The 12,678-nt window shown below is 37.3% G+C and overlaps 1 protein-coding gene across 1 annotated transcript in view; it reads right to left on the bottom strand.

The window, feature by feature from the left end:
- Positions 1 to 843: 843 nt before the first annotated feature.
- LOC140163019 (neuronal acetylcholine receptor subunit alpha-10-like) overlaps positions 844 to 12,678 on the bottom strand; it is a 321,325-nt gene continuing 309,490 nt past the window's right edge. The window contains exons 8-9 of the mRNA XM_072186357.1: positions 4,079 to 4,286; positions 844 to 1,630 (exon numbers count right to left, since the gene is read on the bottom strand). Of these exons, the coding sequence (XP_072042458.1) occupies positions 1,026 to 1,630; positions 4,079 to 4,286 (813 nt within the window). The 3' untranslated portion in view covers positions 844 to 1,025. The remainder of the gene's footprint in view (positions 1,631 to 4,078; positions 4,287 to 12,678) is intronic.

Below are 12,678 nucleotides of genomic sequence, written 5' to 3'. Positions count from 1 at the left end.
CCAAAGTTTGTGAAGAAGGTCCACTTTTTACAAAATCGCCCCCTGGAAAAAAAAGAAACACTTTTTCAAAATCAAAAAAAAAAAAAAAAAAACGGGCCTGGCTATGCCACTGCTCTATCACTCCCTTCCTCTCCCTCCCTCTCCCTTCTCTCGTTCTCTCTCTGTCTACCTCATTTTTTTAAGACCCGGGCTGCAGGCCCCAAAGCCCCACTCCCTGGGCAGTGGGCACGCGCCTGGTTTACCGTAATTTGTTGATCTATTTTGAGCCACATAATCATAACATAACCCTACCCCTATCAATAAAATACAAGTGTCCATATTTCTCCGAATTCATCCCATGCACGTATGCAAGAGTCAGACCACGAGGTTAGGCCTGAACGTTTCCGTAGGGGCCTACCATTTTTCAAGTCATTTTTGAATATATTTTTGAAAAGTTGCCGCCACAATGCGTGCCAAAAATCGCTTCCCTCCCCCTTCGTTGACTGGCCAAAAATTCATTGTTCCCTCCTTTTTTTGCCTTGCCAAAATATTCACTCCCCATGACTTGGGATTTTTGTTACTTCAAAACGTTGGATATGGCTCGATTTTGCCAATCTAAGTGTTTTCTGGGACCATTTGTCAGAATTTGCACAGATAGATATGATGTTTGCACAGGCAGATATTTGCTAAACATAGGAAAGCATATTCCGATACAGTCACCTTCTTTCCGATATGCTGCATCTAGCCCCAAACTGTAAAAAAGCACGACGTATGTGATATCACAGACCCCCGTATGTGAAATCACTGACCCGTCTTTGATATCAGAGACGTCTTTGAATTAGCAGTGCCCCCGAACTGATAGTCACGATGTCGCACACAGTCAGCATAGTTGGCAAGTCCGCTTGTGTACGACTCTCTGCATCGCAATAAGTCGGCACATATAAAAATGTACATGTCACAGCGTAGTCAAGTCCGAGTTAGAAGAGTCACTAATTTGGAAGTATAGTTGATTACATGAGGAACATACACAGTTCTTTGTTTGACTGTCACATCTGAGCAAACATTATCATATATGTACCACAAGTTCCAATCACAAAAAATATAAAGAAGAAGCGATCAAGAACTAAAGCCACTCTTTTCCACTCATCTTTGATCTTTTTATCCGTACTGTCTTCTTCGATATGATTAGTAAGCTTACGCACTTCTCGTAATAATTCCTTCAAAACGTCACATTGTTTATTTATTGGTGTTGATATTGATGATGTTGACCCATGATCTGGTGGACACGGTGACTGACGTAGATCATCACTTAAATCAGACCCCAAAGTAACTCCATTGCAAGGAATGTAAGAGCGTGTATGTCTGATTCGTGGAGAACTATTTACTTGATTGTGCACTATACTTAATAGTTCCTGCTGTTCCCACGTACGAAAGTCTTGTGCTAATTTTTCACCAATTACATTGTTCTTCTGTGACCCCGGTGGTGGTTTATTAGTCATCCCAAGGAAACGCGCTAGAGTACCAAGAATGTGTTTTTTCATCCATGGCGGCACCGGAGCGAAGTCTGGGCCAATGTGATGCATGTTTAGTACTCCAACTGACATTGCTAGTGAGATGGAGATTAGAACCATTGTACTGGCGAAGTATTGACCTGCATATGTGTGAAAAAATAAATAGAAGCATTCAGTTCCAATAATATAACATAAGTTTTCCCCAACTTGATTTAATTGTTATCATGGTTATCACATTCTTACCTTAATATAACGAACACCACGCACGCACCGTGAACACGGTGAACCATGTAAAAAAACAAACACATAGGGTGGTGAGTGCCCTTTCCTCATGTTACGAATTCTACTCAAATTTGACCCAAGATGGAGTGAGAGATCTTATTTTATTATGAATCTAGTCAAATTTAACGAATTAAAAGAACTGCTTTACGATAGTATCACTTTATAAACACCCACACGTATTTCATAACTGCCACTGGCCTTCCATTATTAAATTGTTTTCAAAAGACAGTTTAAAGTGCTTAATTCTAAAACTATACATTGTATAAAGGGTTGTCGATGCTCTCTTGTCCGCCGAAATAAAAGGTACCACTTCTTGATAACTTGTCTAATGATGTCATTCTTCTGTCTGGACTTAAGTCCGCCTTTCAGTGGATTCGGACTTAACTTGACCCAGACTTGACATGGACTGGGACTCTGTAGTGTCTTCATCAATTCAGTTTTATATAGCAATATACAGTCATGGACAAATGCAGTTTTCAATCATATAAGGAACAGGTTTATTGTTCTGGAGTAGTGCTCAGTTGAATTTAATTGATACACATGTCCTTTGATGTTTACATCACGCAGTTTGTCAATTAAACAAAGAATTACCTGAGGAAGCGCATTACAATGGAAGGATCACACAATCGCAACACTTTTGGACGGTCTCTTTGTATCACAATATGAGATTAAAGAACTATAAAGCAAACCAAATGTTTAAACAAAAATTTAAACTCTCACTGTGACATGTTCAGATAAGTCTCTTGTTTGAGAAAACACAACTCAATATTTGGCGTGTCCAAAATCAATATTTGGCGTGGCCAGCTCAAGGTCATGTACACGACGTGACATTCTCTCGACCAGGTTTGTCAAGGTTCCCTGTGGAATATCTCGCCAACAATCAGCGAGGGCGTGTCTAAGTTCTTGTAGAGTGATTTGTTGGTTGTCCATGTTACTTAACCTGCGGGATACTTCTGCCCATAAGTTCGCTATAGGGTTCATATCCAGGCTCAAAGAAATTTCCTCACGCGTAGGGTTCTGTGCGCCGTGGTGTTGTAATCTTGGATCACAAAATTGTTCCCGAAGTCTCTTCGTGCAAACGGAAGCATAACTGTATCAAGGACATGCAGGCATTGGTCCTGGTTCATGTGTCCTACTTGTGAAATGCGCTCCATACTGTGATTCCACCACCATCTCTCTGGACTCTAGGCAGGATACAATCCTCAAACAGGGCTAGACCAACCTGTCTTCGGACCATGAATCGGCCATCTTGTCTGTAGAGGAGGAACTGGGCCTCGTCACGGAAGATCAAATCTTCATTACGCCAGTGGCCTACTGTCAAATTCCTATGCTCTGTGACCAAAACAAGTGCGCATGACGATGTCTTTGCAGAAGTATCAGCTTTCTTATTGGTCGTGTTGCGCGAAAACTTGCATTAACCAATCTATTGTTCACAAGTTTCCTGGTAACAGGCGCGTTTATGGACCTCAGCCATTCTGTTCTTAGCCAAGATGCAGGCTTCGTGTGGCCATTGCGGCAAAGTCTCAGGAGAGATCGCAAAGAGGGAGGGGGAGATACTTGAGACTGACAGACTCAACAAGTGAGAGGGGGGGGGGGGGCCGAGGGAGAAACAGAGGAGAAGGAGAGACGGAAAAAATAGAAAGAGAAGAATATGACAGGAGAGAGAAGGGACCGGGAAGGAAGAGGGGAGACTGATTAGGAGGGGTTGGGGAGGAGGAAGCGAAATAGGGAGATATACATTGATACGAGGGAAGGGCGAAACTGCGAAAACCGAAAATATAAAAAGACCCTAAAAAGACAATCATCACAGATTAATGTAAGTTCTGCCAGCATAGGCCATATACCGTAAAACCCCGTCTACAAGCATATAGTGTGCTTCTGATGAAAGCTACATTAATCCAGTCGCCATTATGGAGTTTGAGCAAATAAAATACGGATCCAAGCATATACAAACAAGTATTATTTTAAGACCGATCTATTGTATTGGTATATTAACGCTTGCTTCGAATTAATTAAGGTTTGATAAAAAACCACTATATATGCTTGTAGACGGGGTTTTACGGTATAGTGCAAGTCTACCAAATTCGGCTACCTTAACCAAAAACATTCAGAGGGTATACGAAGGGGGGGGGGGAGATTAATCCCTTTATTATTATATTTTTATCTCGTTTTGAATGGTCATCTCCATATTTTATGAAGGGGATTGAAAATATTTGGGGTTAACACCCCTAACATAGGTCAGTGTTAGTTTAGTTAACTAATAAACCAGTTTTATATTAATATATGGTAAAAATAAGACAACATACCTATAACAGGCACTGTACTGGTGGGTGGCATGGTTTCAGCGACTAGCAATAAGAACACTGTCAGTGAAAGTAACACGGTGATGCCAAGACTAATTTTTTCGCCAGATTCAGGCGGCAGGAAGAACGTTAACATGGCTACTAGCGACAAGAACATCGTCGGAATCACTAGGTTGAATAAATAGTACAGAGGTCTCCTTTTGAATTTGAACTGCAAAATAAAATAAAATTACAATGATTAAAGTTAAAGTGATCGTGGTTGATGTTTTTCAGAACATGAGGGTGTGGATTTTTGACCTTATTTTTATTTATTCACCTCTCTGTATAAAGGAAATAAATAATGCGTTACGTGGACGGGATTGTACCTCTGTTCCCACCACCACTGAACCAATCTGGTCTATCTAATATTCAGACTGTATGCGACTGAAGACATACTCGTAATTAGTCTATTATGAGACTGAATATACGGCAGTAAATAGCGCCCTCTATTGATCAAAATTAATAATTGACGAAATTAATAAATATTTGAAATGGGGTATGGGGTTGGCTGGGGGTCGCTACAGGACGTTGTTGCAATGTTACTCCAAAAAGTATGAAAAGGGTGACGGGCTGTCTTAACCCTAACCATAAATCGCTAACACTAACCCTAACTCTAACCCACTAACCCTAATCCACTAACTCTAACCCTAATACTAACCCTAACCCACTAGCACTAACCCCAACCAACTAACCCTAACCCAATAACCCTAACCCAATAACCCTAACCGTAATTTAACATTGACCATCAGCAACCTTAATGTAAAACAGAGGGCGCTATTTACTGCCGTATATTCAGTCTCATGTAGACTGATAACGAGTTTGTCTTCAGTCGCATACAGACTGAATATTAGAGAGGTCAGGTTGACTGAACAGGGTAATCAAAATCAAAACCTCTGGCTACATAATGTTTATGTACAAAATATTTCTTGCAGATTAATTCGTTTAGCAAAGATATCGCGAAATTTGAATTTCGTTCTGGTGCACCAGAACGAAATTACAACGTATTGTCTATGGAGCAGTGTAATACACATAATCATGCATAACTCGCAAACGCAATATCGGAATCAACTAAAATTTTGGGAATATACTTTTTTCGTGGATATGTACTGAAAAATGTCATAAAAAGAGGATGCTAGGATCACGAAATACTCCTTTAAACGCTCAAACTTTTTTTATTTTTTGTCTAAAATTAAAAAAAAAATTATCACAAACCATAATTACATGAATTATAAATAATTATATTATACATCAAAAAAATACATATAAGAGAATCAAATATCCCATGCAAGCCAAAAGCTATGCAACATTGAGAACTGAGCCACTCTCCATACCATGTCGCTCACTCTAGCATTCAATTTCTCTCTCTCCTTTGCATCTCAAAATTGATGGACAAGACGTGGTTGCTAGTGGTTCAAACGCTTCTATATATAAAGTATGTTAATAGTCAAACTAATTAGCAATTTTAATGCAACACGAACTTATATATACAGGGTGTCCCAGAAAAAAACCCCGGGTGAATAAATTTAATCATAAGTCACAAAATAGACATTGAAATCAAAAAAATTAATCAGCAACACGTAGCGCATTTGATTTTGCATCATATACGTAAATATTATTTGATTCGGTTGAATGGTTACGAAGAAATGAGCGATTACATAATGCGCGCACCAATGCAATTAATTCCAAGTTTGATCATATTCGCTCATAAAAGCTATATATCTTGTAATTTTGGTGACCCTTACGGCCATGGAGAAATATTCCAAATGAAGACCCAATTTCAGCCATTGCGTGGACCACTTTTATAATATATTATTACGCGATGTGAATAAGTTAACTGCCCGGCGTAGTTCTTTTTATTTATTTTTTCACAGTAGTTTATTTTCAACACAAAAAGGGAGGCATGGACCACAGTCTGGATCCGTTTGTGTGAGAGGTCGTTGATCTTGAAAAAAAATGCGATGCAATCTATATCTTCCGTAAAACAGGTAAAAGTGAAAAGGAAAACCCTAGATCCGCGCCTTTCATGTTGAACATGATAGAGATATTTCTATTTAATGTAAAATTTTCCAAAATTTACATTGGGAAACCTACATGATAATACTTTTATTATTGAATTCCATGTAATCTGCTGTATAATGTATTGCATATTGTTTTGTTCTGTTTTTATCTTACTAGTAAAACTGAATCAAAAGATCCCAGCTCATTTCTTGGTATTTGAAAAATGTGTTATTCTTCGGAAATTAAATACATATTTGCCCTTTTAATTATCTATCAAGGAAACAGAATATTACCTTGTTTAGACAAAAACGCTTCTTCATCCAGACCAGACCGCTTAATTCCAAACAATAAAGATCTGTTTAAAATTCAAGAAAATAAATGTCAGTGCAACGGAATGGTCCATTTTTTTACTTTGATAATCTTTTTGTTTTCAGCCTTTTGTTAAAAAAATAGTATGACTTACAAAAGTAAACGGGCAGATGGTTTACGTGTGATAATGATATGAAAATTATATTGCATTATATTAGGCCTATTCAAAATCCGCAAACAGAGCTGAGATCTTACCCGATGCCAGTTATTTTACTAAACTTATGGAAATGCAGTTAAGATGATTATATAATTGATTTTTATAAAATATGTAAGTATGATTAAGATTGTATAAAAATCTACGACATTTTAAATAACAAACAAACTTAGAACAAAAGAAGAAATAAGTATAATCTTTAAAGAAAGACACAAGTATTATTAAGATTTAATCATTTATGCCCAATGACTGATGATATATCAACATATAATTGCAGTTATAAACCCCCATGATTGAACTTATTTTATCTATAGTCTACGCACATTAAAACCCTCTTTTTAAATAATTGGTAAACAGAAAATAACATACTCACCATAATCAGTTATTCTGATTTGCCCAGTCCAGATATAATTATTTTGGTGTAAATCGTGTTAAATATTAATTTTAAAATTGAGTTGTAACGCGTTGGTTACAAGCTATTATTTCATGATGTGCCAAAGAAGATGTTATCACATTACTACAATACAAAACACCTAAAACCGGTTCCTGGTGCATCTTATTGAACATGTACACGAAGGAGAGCAATATCACTGAGGCTTTTTATAGGTTTTGGATGATATTTATGAGTAACTGGGGTTCTTATACGCTCATTGCAAGTGAGTGCAAATTAAGAGTCGTGAAAGTAAGACAAAATAGGGTGATTAATTTTGAAATTATTAGAACCAGTCATAGTTTGACACGGATATCAACCTCGCTTCTCTTTTGATGTTTACTGATGTATGTAGATCGCGACCTTCAGCACGTAAATATCGGAAGGCTATTAATTTTAGCATAACAAAAGTGTAGATACATAAATCCGTTCATGCAGCTAGTGATCCGTTACAGTGTGAAATTGGTTGTTTGATTGCATGTAAAACTGCGTAATTTTAAAGAAAAGTTGAACAATGATGGCGCTATTTACATTAAATCTTGTTTGCATCTTTACAAGGGGTAGACATTTGTATAATGGTATAAGAATGGTATAAGAACATCAGGAAAAAAGACAAACAAATGGCAAGGAGATGAAATGTTAGGAATAAGTCATATTATTTGGCTAGTTTAAATTTAAAATAATAAATAGCACCCTCAATTTGCACGCAAATGTACAGTTTATACATGTACAACAAAAATACAACAAAAAAGCATAAAAAGATGAATAATTTGATATAGAAACGAAAATCTATGTTAAAAAGAGCTAAAATATATAGGCCTATGTATATTAGTGTGATAGCTGTTGGTATTGTCCAGGTCTAGAATTGAACATATAATGTTTTGTTAGAAAAATTAATAAATGATCACATCAAACAACCGTTGCACATGAAACAACATAACTCTTTCCTGGCGCATTTGTGTGTAAAACATTATGTCACGGTTTGGTCTGGCTGAATAAGGTCAAATTTCACATACGTGGCATGTAAATGATATCAGTAGAGAGGTGACCGTATTTGCCCGAACGGGTTAGGGTTAGAATTAGCTGGTTAGTGTGGTCACCAACTTTAAGATTTAATGACCAATTGGTCACTTAAAAAAATTAGGTGCCATGATGATAAGACCTTTGTAACATGATTTTGTGACCATCCGCATGAGCAAATCACTGAATAGGCCTTTAAGTAATATCAATTGCTAGAATATGAGAATACGCGTCTGATTGTTTTCACAGGACATCCTGGGATCAGAGAAAATGGTGATATTTGAACAAAGTGATAAGGAAGGAGAAGTGACGGGCTTTCCATTTTGTGCAATCTTTGCTTTTATGTAGGTTTGTGATATAATCAATCAAAGAAAATAGTATGGCAAACATGAAGTTGATCAAATTAGCCGGAGACATAGTGTATCTGCGCATGCGCTTTCTTCTCGGAAGAAGTAGATTGAAATATCAAATGTTCATGTGCAGTTGACAGCTTTATCGCAGGTAAATAAATGTATTACATTTGCTTGCATTTGTAAGCATAGAGTAAAATAACGATGATAGTATTATTGATGTGTGATTTGTATGCGTTTCACCTGCCGTTACCAATAATACAACCACTTAAAATGTATTTTTAAAATGATTCGCTGCTTAGCAAGATACAGGGTGCTTTTAAAACAAAAAAACTTTCGCAGCAATTCCGATAACACCATACCCAAAAATCACAAAATTCCTTTAAAAAAGGGGGGAAATGGGTTTTGAGCATAACTATTGTATTTAGAACATTGCATGTGTGTTTCACATGCATTGCTTTTTTAAATAGAGGAAAGTTGCAAATCTTTATCCTTATGTTAATTCCAGATTCATAATCTCTGGATCGTAAACTTGATAAAATGGTATACAACTTGCAAGGGTGGTTCCCTTACTTGGCGTTCAAAAGTCAATTATTTCGAAGAAGAACTCGTCTATTGTTTTCAAAGAACCATATCTCCTTTTGCATTCAAGTTAGCTCAATCGATAAGGCGTTCGACTATAGTGCGAGAGATTGCGGGTTCGAACCCTGGGGGTGCCTAGTACGCTCTCGTGGAAAAATTGAGTTAGCTTGAAATTCCCCTGGGCAAGGAACTTACTGCTAATTTGTCTCGTTGTAACCCGTACGAAACTCGGGGAGCTGATCCTGGTTGCGAAGGTTATTTATTTGAGTGCAGTTATACTGCACAGCAAACATGATTCGACTTTTGCAGTACTTAAACCTGGTTAACAGGAAACTATTCCAGCAAAATCAATCGACAAAGTCTAGTCTATCCTCCACATTTAATGGTGGACTGCACTTATGCCCAAATATAGCACTTGCCATTGCCAATCAATAATCACCCACTTGAAATCCTCTGACTCACTGCACTAACCAAAGTTATGGTCAGACATTGGAGCTGTTTTTGCTGTTATCTGTCATTTACATATAGGTACGAACATTTGCAGATGCCCCACCTACTCAGTTTTTAGTCTATATGTAATATATACATTATTCTTGATTGACAGCAAGTACACAAAATATCCGTCAAGTGGTTTAGCTTTAATGCCCTTCGGAAGAGAGCGGTCTACAAGTGAGTGATATTCACTAAAAATTGCATTTGATTTACACAGGGAATTTTGCAGGCCATGCCGTGCCCTTCCTTTCTAAAACACCAAAATGCGAATATTTCCAAATATCTAAATTAAGACATGTTACAAAACTATATTTTCTACAATTTCAGAGAGTACAAAGAGAGTATTGGCCGGTTATTTTTCACACAGTGACGTTAACTAGGAAATGCCCTATACCTCTAACATACACTGTTTGTAGAGGCCACATGTCAATGGTGAGAGCACTGTGTATTGTGTATATGAAAATAAACAGTAACTGCAGTATGGTGGATTGTCTAGGGTGCGCACTCTTGAAGTCCCTGAATTCAGGTGGCGTAGGAAGCGCAACACGTGACGTACGAGGCTGGCGAAGATACAGGGCTGACAGCCCCATTCAAAATCCACGGTTAGCAATTACAAATGGAAAATTAACATACTTGCAGTGTGGTACATTGTCGTACCCCAACGGTTTTAGAGGAAGATAATTTTGCTTTGACACCACATTATTGTTTGTGACGATTTCATGATTATGTGTTAATCCAATGGCGACCTCAAAATTGGCGATATCGCTTCCATCACCGCCTGCCTGAATTGTTGTTCAATGGTTTATGGAATGATGTGGGCCGTAGTGGTCAGCGACAACCTGTAAAGTGTGCTGAGGCTTGTGGATAGGCGTTGTGCCTGTGCGTTGCGCACTATAAATCACTGCGCTTTTTTCTTCCCTGGTAGCTTTCCGCTTTTTTGTGAGAATAGGTCTCCTATGATTTATAGGAGACTGCAATAAAGAATTAGAACAAGTTTTATTTAGTTATTGTTTTTTTATTAAATACTGAAAAATGAATATATACATGTATATGACAATACGAGACACTCTAGTTCTACAGCAAGATAATGTATCATGATTATTGAAATAGATGGGTATCTAAACTGAGCTCAAAAAGAAACTTATAATTTTTCACAACTTGTGAATCACAATGTCATATCTTAAAATCCTGTCCATCAAAATAAACAAAAATTTAACACAGGATTACTTCAATACTCTACTCAAAACCCCATAATAACCAAGCAGTTGTCCAACTGACACAACAACAAAACGTACAGACACGGAAAAGCTTCCTTGATCACCTTCGCAGCCCAATAGTTGGCATCCAGCAAAATAAATCTGTGAGAATGCATACAAGATCTTTGCACAGATGATGAAACGGTGCTGCTTTCTGATATTCACGCACTTTTCCACTTACTCTTTGGCAGAGGCGGACTTAAGGAAAAGGGCCCTGTCAGCAAAATATTCTAGGGGCCCAATAGTAGAGAGTTGAAATCAGGAGCGTGTCTGAACTTTTTGTCGGGGGGGCAAGAAGAAAAATTGACCAGTGCGTCATGCACATTAGTTCGGTCAGTGATATGAGATATTATGTTTGCGAATGAATATTCATTCCATTTCGTACTATTTAAAGTAGAAGGAGATATACATTTGGTAATTTCGCGCGAAGCGTGCGAAAATTCCAATTTTACACTATTCTATACCCATATCGAGGGTTTATCAAAGTAATTTGTGCGTGTTTTTAAGGACACGATACATGATTTACCGGCAAGTTACTCATTTCGGAATGCGATCATGAATTTTGAAGAAAAAAAGTTTCCACAGGCTTCGATGGGACTCGAACCAACGATTCCAAGCGTCATTGATATTCAGTCCCGATCTTTACCGCTCGGCCACGGAGGCAGTTGATCAGAGGAGTGTAATAATAAAAGATAAATCTCATAATGCTATCTTTAGTCTTTTGTTTACATACAAATGACATTTTGTAAATATAGATTGGCCGTTTTATGCATAAGTAGCACGAACGTTTGAAAAGGTCTCAAACAAATAATAAAGACACTGATACGATGATGAAATTGCATAAGTCGTAGAATATCTGCGTCGCAATGTTTTGTTTTGATTTTAGGAATTTGACCTTAAAAATTTACGACGTCATGACATTATCATTTGAAATCAACAAAAGATATTTCAGCAGTATATGGTCGCATTCTTTCTCTAGAGTGTTGTGAACATGTATTTGAAATAGCTTCAACAATGGTTCGTTACATAATGGTAAAAACAGCCTTGACCTAAAAAAAAGGGCGAGAGGTGCCATATCTACGGATTCAGGCTAAATTCAAAATTGGTATAAAACGTTTGGGTTTAGATCAATTACAAAAATTACACTACAGTTGTTATTCCTAAGGCTCTTTGATTTCTTCAAATATTTTTTATAATGCTAGAGGGAATTCCCTGGCCCTCTATAATTACGCACAATATATCGCCTCCCCTTAAAAACAGTACTAGAGAACAAGGAATATTTCTTTTCCTGTTTTTGCTTGATACTGATAGTCAAGGAGCAAGCAAACTCCCTTGCATAAGGTCCAGAATCAGTTTTAATATCATAATCTAACCTCAGGGAATAGGAAAAACTTGGGTTGCCAAAATGTACCTTGCTCAGAAAAAAGTTAAGGTCATACAGGGATCAAATTTCAAAATTGATCAGATCATGTTATAAACCACGCCAAAGTGTTGCTCTGATCATAACGATTCAGAAAAAGTATGGTTTGAACTATCTGAGATGCACGGTTCTCTAGCATAAAAATTCTCCGATTTCCATAAAATGGTCTCTAATTGTATGGATTTGATACCATTACAAATAAAAAAATAGTTTGCACCATCTTGGATGTCTCGCTACTATAAGTAACCGGGTGAGAGAGTACATGACATTTATATCGCAGATAGGCCAATTTATGCATTTTAAGCATACCAGAAGAATACTTTTGTATAGTTTGAACAACATTTCACTAAACTACCCATTGAACCGTATTGACCTTGACTTATTGGACGATATTACCTATGTAACTAAATGGTTCAAAATATTCTTAAATTTAATTGCTCCTGCAAGACGAACAATTTGAGACCATTGTGGTTAAAATCGGAGCATTTGTTAG

This window comes from Amphiura filiformis, chromosome 10 (genome assembly GCF_039555335.1).
Source record: "Amphiura filiformis chromosome 10, Afil_fr2py, whole genome shotgun sequence".
In the NCBI taxonomy this organism is placed as follows: domain Eukaryota; kingdom Metazoa; phylum Echinodermata; class Ophiuroidea; order Amphilepidida; family Amphiuridae; genus Amphiura; species Amphiura filiformis.
The sequence above is the reverse complement of the archived record's forward strand: the minus strand, read 5'-3'. Positions and strand labels throughout refer to the sequence as shown.